Source organism: Buceros rhinoceros, unplaced genomic scaffold, assembly GCF_000710305.1.
Source record: "Buceros rhinoceros silvestris isolate BGI_N320 unplaced genomic scaffold, ASM71030v1 scaffold16470, whole genome shotgun sequence".
Taxonomy (NCBI): Eukaryota; Metazoa; Chordata; class Aves; order Bucerotiformes; family Bucerotidae; genus Buceros; species Buceros rhinoceros.
The window spans coordinates 1-8,247 of record NW_010390313.1 but is presented as its reverse complement, the minus strand read 5'-3'; the positions used below and the strand labels follow the sequence as shown (position 1 = coordinate 8,247).

The 8,247-nt window shown below is 42.8% G+C and overlaps 1 protein-coding gene across 1 annotated transcript; it reads right to left on the bottom strand.

Annotated features, from left to right (window-relative positions):
* Positions 1 to 5,877: 5,877 nt before the first annotated feature.
* Positions 5,878 to 8,127, bottom strand: POP4 (processing of precursor 4, ribonuclease P/MRP subunit (S. cerevisiae)). Its single transcript, XM_010137428.1, has 5 exons — positions 7,910 to 8,127; positions 7,225 to 7,302; positions 6,950 to 7,011; positions 6,525 to 6,626; positions 5,878 to 6,014 (listed from the first exon to the last, which is right to left on the bottom strand). The coding sequence occupies exons 1-5, from the start codon at positions 8,077 to 8,079 to the stop codon at positions 5,878 to 5,880; spliced, it is 549 nt and encodes a 182-aa protein (XP_010135730.1). The 5' UTR covers positions 8,080 to 8,127.
* Between the last annotated feature and the right edge of the window lie 120 nt (positions 8,128 to 8,247).

The following is an 8,247-nucleotide window of genomic DNA, read 5'->3' as shown; positions in this document are numbered from 1 at the left end:
TACGCTAGAGGAAGTCCAGGGGCCGTGGGGCCAGAGGTCTGCACGGGCAGCTGGCCTCGCACACACAACCCGCCGGGGGCCTGGAGCCAGCCGCTCAGCTGGGAGAGCCCGACTCACGGGCAAGTGAGTGCATTGTGCTTGAGGTTTCGTTTTTGAAGTCTTAACTTTCGCTTTTAACAAGTATATGAGGACTTTAGTATTTGTATTAAATTCTGGTTTTGATTTCAATGTGAGGTCAAGGCAAGGTTCTTTGGCATGTCTGGTAATATTACACTTCTCTGAAACTATTATATGAATATTATAACTGATTTTCTAACTATATTATTACATAGTTTTGTGTAAATTAAGATTAGTGTCTCAGTCAAAAGCATGCACGTGTGTCATGAGGCTAGGAGCTCATTCTGGGAGCAGAAAGAAATAGGGCTGAATTTATTAACTAATACACCGGGAAGAGATGTCTGTTAACAGGCCTGTACTGCAAATGTTAAAGAAGCTCTTCAGCTGCCTATGGAAGGTGATGGGTGGTAGAAGATTGGTCAGTGCCTGAAAGTATATGAAAAGAACATGTTTTAAATCAGTGGTGTTTGGCAACAGTTAGGTGCTATGGGAATAGTTCTTAACAGAATGAAAAAACCAAGTAATAGCCTTAAAACAGGCTGGGGAGCTGGGCAAGGCAGCCTGTAAAGTTTCGGTTGTGCCTTTTTTATAGCATCCTGGTTCAAAGCTATCAGATATGTTATTTTAGTCAATTGTACGCTCATTTTTTCCTCCTCTTAGTGGTTATAAGGCACTGTACTGATCTGACTAATACAATAACAGAATGCAGCGGAGAGCTCTCTGAACAGGGAGAGCTCTTAATTCAGTATTGAACATTGCCGAGTCCTCGGTAGTTCTCTGTAATCCCTGCCCAACAGGCAGAGCGTGCAGCGCTAGGTGTCAAACCCCGTCTGTAGGTAGAGTGCCAGGTACTGTTTGTTCTGCAGCCCAGGAGGTTCATGTTTGCCAGATGTAACTGCTCCTCTCAGCAGCAGTGGATGCTTGAACCTCCATTTTTCACATTCGCTCATTAATTTAATTAAACCGGTACACTGAGGGAGGTTTCTGCCTTACCGAAAGAATACATTTTCATCACATGCTGTAGGGAGGGTGACGCAGCATTGGAGTTAGTTGCCATGGGAGTAACAGAATTAAGGAAGGGAAGCATGAGACAAAGCTGGGTCAAGCCTCTGTGAAATTCCGTGGAATTGGCTGTTGTTGATGTATAATTAGACCTGGTAGGTAGGACCGTGGTCTGGTGAATGTTGTAGCTTGGCAAGCTTTGTAAAGTTTCTGTAGGAATTTGTTATATAGGTCAGCTGGTGTGTTTCAGTGAACAAGCCTCTGCACGCCAGCGAGCTCACCTGGGGTGCAAGAAGGCCATACAGCTGGGGCAAGAGGCACAGCTGGCAAGGGTTAGTCTTTGAAAGTGCTCAGGTGTCTCCCATATCCAGACAGCTTGTCTGGAGTTTTGGTGTTTGCCTCAGCTGTGATGGAGCAGGAGACTGGTCTGATACAGCTGTTACTGACTATTGGGGAACTTCTATCCTGCCTGTAGTGCTCAAACCTCACGTGGTGTGTGGACTGGAGAAGATGGGGCTGTTGGAGCCAGGTAGGAGAGCTTGCGGATTGCTGTATTGCATTGCCTATGGTAAGGTCACTGTGAAGGCAAAGGGAGATTAATTAGGGAAATAAATTGGGGAGATTGCAGTGTGTGCTAAGGGAGGAGTACAAACAGCGGGGCTAGGAATTAGTCATCAGTGGCCTTCTGTGGGACGGGGTCAGTGACTGTGGGAGAGTTGATAATGTGAGCAGAACTTTTGTTGGTTAGAAAACCTGCCTGTGTATGGTTTTGGGACTTGTAACTGGGGAATGGGCACGTGTAACTGCTCTGGTAAGGGGCTGAGGAATCGCCCTGTTTAGATAAGGGCAGTGGCACCTCGGTTGGAGAAGGCACTGCTCCTGTTTCCTGAAAACATGCTGCTGAAGCAGAGGAGCAAGATGGTGCCTCAGGTCTAATGCAGTACAGTGGGTCCTGCCTGATATCACAGCTGTGTTACATGAATTTTAAAAGGAGTAAGATGGTGTAAAAAAAGTTAAGTGAACCATTATGGTTATATGAGGCAAAGGATGCTATTTAAGAAAGGACTGAGATGCAAAGATGTGAGGTATTTGATGGCAAACCTGTCGGTAGCTCTGCAGTGGGAGCTGGTTCTTTTCTTTGGCACGTGGGCACCAACAGAAGCACCCGGCAGAGCGGGAGCCTGGGCTGCTCTAAGAGCTGTGTTGCAAGCTCAGCGTTTCCAGTCACCCTGTCAAGTGCCCAAGGACACCGTTTTCCTTGGGAAGTGGAAATTTCTGTTAAATTTTAGATGGCGTGCTGTGGCTTTTGTTCACTTCTCAAAGACTGCTTTGTGTTTATTTGTAGAACGTTAAAGGTTATGTCTAAATCTTTTATATTATAAAAGCTTTATAAATACCAGAACAAAAAGTGCTGATGTGGAGAAGGACCGATAGCCTCCGGTTGGTTAACGTGTGATACGTGCAGCCTGTAGCAAAACTGGGATTTTTCCCTAGAAAGGCAGAAGCCTGCAGATGATGCACAGAAATACCAGGGTCACGACAATGAATACCTGCAGCTTTTCTCTACAGGATTTTTTTCCCCTACCAAACTAATTCTCCTCTCCTTTGTTACTCAGTCTGAACTCTGACTTGCTCTGTTTTCCCTTCCGTACTCTTCCTCACTCCATGCCATTTTTTGGTCTCTTTCTACTAGAAAACACCATGGATGTTTCCAGTCAAGGTTTCTAAATGTATGATTTGCAAATTGTGGTGAAAATAGCTCAGCCAGGTTTGCCTGCCTTTTATGTACACAGCTTATAACAAGAAGCCTCCTTTTCCAGATCACACCAGCCTGGCATGGCCGTATCCTGTCCTTTTCCAGTTGATTAGGGCCATTGTTCTAGTAAAAAATAACCTTCCTGGGACTGCTCCTTTGCAAATGCAGCTGCTTGAGGAGTATGCTTTACTGTTCCGAATAATTTTAAGGTCTGTTTAACAAGAGCTAATTGGTCAAAGGCTGTGAGAGGCTTAGAAATTATTTCTAACCTCTTGCATTGACGCAAGTCCTCCTAGATCTAAAATACTAAAATGGACAAAGATGCTCTGCCAGAGGGACAAACTGGTCCAAGACTTGAGAATTCATTAAAAAAGGCTCTGGTCCACATCAGAGTTTTATGCTTTCTCTTATGTTTCTCTAAAACATTGTGTGGCTTGAACATACAGAGTTAACATCAGCTACGTGCTGCTGTGATTTCCGTGATTTAATACGAGTTTCCCAGGAGGCTTGGGGGGGGAGCGCTTTCCATTGTATTGCTGTGTATTTCATCTTTTAGAGGAGGTATGAAAAACCTCAAATAGAAAATTCTGTGTGTTTTCTTAGGTATGATTTGGCTTTAATTTCAAGCATTTTCTACAATGAATTATTTTGAAGTTTCAAACAGAAATTATGAGGGTTTTCGCATTCTTGCTTAAACGTTCAAAATTCAGTAGTTGGATTGTTTACAATTGTTTCAGTTTGGTTATAAATATATTATATATACACAGTGAGCCAGCAGATTGTTTGTTGTTCCCTGGCTAGCCTTTTCTTTAGTGAGTTTAGGTGTAGAGATCATAACAAAACCTCTGTTCCTGCTGCACAGGGTTCAGAGTTAAACCTAGGGAGGAAGTGGCGTATTAGAGACAGCTGTGATTAGTTCTCCAGTTTTCTAATATTTCATCCATTAAGTATTTATTGTGTCAGCTAATGAAGAGGTGGGGAATGGTCATGAATCGGCAGGGGAGCAGTCCGCAGTTTCTGAGGAAGCTCCTTCACAAGCAGTGGGGAGTTCAGTGTGATCTAGTGAAAGGTGAACACAGAGCTGTGTTCTGGGGAAAGCAGACGGGACAGGGCCTTGGTTTAGGGAGCTGACAGTAGACAGTGATGCCAGTGGTCTGCGGGATTGATTTAGCTTCAGTGATCTATGCGGGCTGTTTGGAACACCTCACCTAGGCATTACAAAAAGGCCTCTTCGGGTGATTTACCAACTGCAGTAAAGACGTCTTGAATGCAGTGGCTGTTCAGCTCTCTTGTGATTCTTCATTTGTCATTTTTTGTGCTCCTAGCATGCGATCACCTTGAGGAGACCTTTGGACATCTCTCCAGCACTCTTCACTGTAAATAAGGAGTGCCTTGCTATGATTTATTGAAAGGGATTGCTGGGCAGCGTTTGTCTTTTATGGTTGCTGAAATGGTTTAAAAAATGGAAATGCCAGTAGCTGTTGGAAGTTGTACCGTGTTCATCTGTGTGCCCGTGTGGTAGAATATGGTATGTCCTTCACCGCACAGTGAAACGTGGTTGTGCCTCATTCCAATTTGTATGGCATTCCCATTAATGATGTCTATTTAAGACATCCATTAAAGGCCTTTAATGTTAATTAACCAGACTATGCCAATAAAGTTCTATTAGCTTCCCCCTATTAATTTAACATTATAGGCATTTAACAGATGTCTTAATTAGATATTACACTGAAGGCTATGAGCAAAATTAAGATTAGGCCATTGTCCTGAAAGGAAGGTTTCTGCTATGATTTATACTTTCTACCACTGTGTGTGGTTTTTTTGCTGCTGACCTCTGACAGGAAACCAAGGGATTTTATTTCAGAGAACACTGAGAGGAGTAATGGGTACTAGATAGAATAATAACTTGGCTCTCACAACTTTAACACATCTTGTTCTTACTTCAGAGAGACAAATTCATCGAAAAAGAGCTTCTACTCTTTGGCACTTTCAAGTGTGTTTATCCCTATTTTCAAAGGCTTTCCCAGTGTTTCTTTCTCCTAGTTTCTGATTGGTGTGAAATGACTATTTCCCTGTATAAAATATATCTCTCTAGTAAAAATACTGTCTGTTTCTCCATCTCAAGGGCAGTACTTTATATAATTGCAACTAAGATTTATTTCCATACCAACTACTTTATTCCCTGACTTCAAAGGGGACAGAGCAGCAGTGTGTAATTTCTGAAAACCAGCACTGCCCATGCTGTGATTTGAACTGATCAGTCTGGTTCAGTGATGCTGGATCCGGTGTGCGTCTGAGGGATCGTGCCAGGGAGATGCAGCTCCCCTGTAGCCTCTCCCAGCAACAGGTTTGGAAAGGAGGTAGGAGCCTTGGAGGCCAACTGATGGAGGTCTCAGTGGCACAGTTTGTGTTTCCACAGGACTGGGGAGTAGGTGGTGTGGAGATCTTGGGTGTTCTCATAGCTAAATGACTCGTGTGCCCTGCAGTGTGGTTCAGAGCCCTAGCTGGAGCCACCCTCCTAACGCCAGCACTAGGATTGAGTGTATAGTGTATGTCAGGAACAGCTATATTCTCTTTAAAGAGCTGGCCCTGGTTGGCTAGAATGACTACAAGAGACCAGCTGTCATAACCCGCAGTCTCACTGTGGGCATATAATAGGCAGATAAACCCCAATTTATCAAGAAGGCAACAATGACATTTATCAGTTACAAGATACAATTCTTGTAGTGCAAATTAATGATTATAAATGGAAACGGAAGTCAGGTCATCAATACTAATAATATATGTTTAATAAAATCCAGGATGTTATATACAAATAACAAAACAGATCCATCAGTCTGAGAGACTGCTTTAAAAACAACAGGTACTAGTGCTTCTTCAGTGAGAAGCGCGCTAGAAATATTTCCCATAGCTATTCCATCTTCAATCTGCCAGAAAACCTGGTCTTTAAACTGCAGGAAAACAGCAGACGTTGCTACTGGTACTTCTGATTTTCCATGAAATCAGAGGTCAATCGTTCCTTTCAACTTGAATTTTTTTGCAGATCGCTCGCTTGCTCTAAGCTGGAACTTGCTTCCATAGATGTAGGAAATGAAACCGTCAATCTCCAAGCTAAACACGTTGTTAAGTTTGGGAACAACTGAAAATGCAAAAGGAAAGAAGTTAACAAAGGTGGACCAATGTAAATCCCTGTTAAGAAAATATACTGATGTAACAGGGGATATTATTGACACGTAGACCTGAGGTTTGCCACATTTCAAGGTTTTTATGCTTCAGCAGAAGAAAAATAACCAAACCCTCTAAATTTTAAATTAGAATTATTAATGTCGGTCCTCTTTCAGGAGCATGCAGTAAGTGCTGCAGAGAACATCTAACGTGAATCAGATGAATAAGCCATGTACACAACAGTGCTTGGGTTGTTGGAAAAGCCTTTTTTCCTTTTTAGTTGCTCATTTCTAATGAGATACTTTTTTGGAAAGATTTTGGGCTGTAACGTGGTCAGTAAAGACATTGACTTCAGCCACTCTGTGCTAAGAACTTAAACCACTGATACTACACAATGTACTCAGAGGTAGAGGATGAATAGTGTGTTTAAGAAATTTCTGGTTGTTCCAGTTGTGAAAAGCATGGAAAAAAGTGTTTAATATACCTTTTAACTTGTCCTCTTTAGTGATAATTTTGAAGACGTGTTTGAATTCCTGTAGAATGATTCCTGTTATCCCGACGTAAGACGGGCACTTTGATTTTGTGACTGAAAGAACAGAAGTATCCGTGTGTTAGAAAATTCCACATGCAGGCAGTTTGTTTGCTCTTCTACAGCTGCTTCATGATTTTAAAAACTGGTTTGCAATATTCTGAAATAATTCAATTACAGTAATCACTGGGAAAACTAGCAGTTAATCTTTGCAGCTAATAACATGATTTTTAGGAGTGGTTGGAAAGTAATTAGCATTACTCAGTAGATGTGATCTCAACTGTGCGATTCTAGAGCTAATGATACTAAAAAGAATTTAAAAATAAGCACGTGAAACAGGAGAATCTATGTAACTTCTTTTTTAGAAGAAAACAGAATACCTGTAACAATAGCTCCATGGAGATCAGCTTTCAGCAGTTTGCCCTGAATCATATGCGGCTGCCTTGAGGAACAGGGTGGGATCAGAGAAGGGGGAAAGAAAATTATATGGCAAATTAGACTTACAAAATGGGACGACTGAAATCACGGTCCAGGCTTACAGAAATAGTAACTATCTTTCCTTATCACGTAACTATGACATTTCAAGCAGTAACTCAGTAAACCTGGAAATACCTACTCAGTGAAAACCCCGCGAATCTAAAATATCTCAACTTACGTGTCAGGCTTAAGCCCGTGGCAGAGGTCTCTGATATACTGTTTCCAGAGTTCGTGGAGCGGTAGAAAGATGGAGTACCTGCAGTGACCAGGCAGAGTGTTACATAAGAACAAAAATCCACCAGCTGATCACTGAGTAATCTGTGCTTACACCGGAGATACGACTCACGAGTCTGTGATCTGCTCTGGTAGCTCCCCTGTGAGGTGTCCCACTCCAAACACGGGTTTGCTTTATGAAAAAAGCACAAACTAAGAACACTCTTCCCTGTCGACCCAAAATGTGTTTTGGAGCATCGGGCTACGCCTGAGACCAGAGATGTCTCCTGTTCTGCCTCCCCACTCACTTCACGTTAGCAGCAGCAGGGGCTTTACTCAACATGCGCTAGTTCGAGGAACCTGATGCAGAATTCTGACTCTCTGGTCACAGACAGACTAACTTCAAAACTGAAACCAGAGGAGGTTGTATGTGGGTTTGATTTGGGGTTACATTTAGGTATACAGAAGGGAAGAGCAGCAGTAACAGAAATAAACTTTCTGACTATACAGAGGAGAGAACTGTTTTCTCACGGTGAAATGCCACAAACAGAGTCTCAGGCTGACTCTGCATGTGGAGGGGTCCGTATCCATGCGTATGGCTGCTGCTTTTATATATTTTTATCACAAAAAGAAAATATTTAAGATCTTACCTTCGCTGTTCTGGTTCAATTTCAAACAGACGCATTTCTCGCCTCTGCTTGGCAGTGAAACCTTTCGCTTTCCTCTGCTTTTGCTTTGTCTTTTTCTTGGAGTAATGCTCGAGAACTACAGCTTTCCGAGCTAGTATGTCCTGGATGGCCTCATCTTTCATTTTTGGCATGCTACGCTTCAGGAAGGCATTTACAAACGCTTTGGCCTCTTCTGATCCCTGCGGCTAAAGAGATTTCAAAAGAGACTTTAAAATATTAAGCACTTGCTGCTCACTGGTGTCGTTACCAGGCTGATGGCACCACCCCAGGAACGGGCGATGGCGGCGCAGGGAACAGCG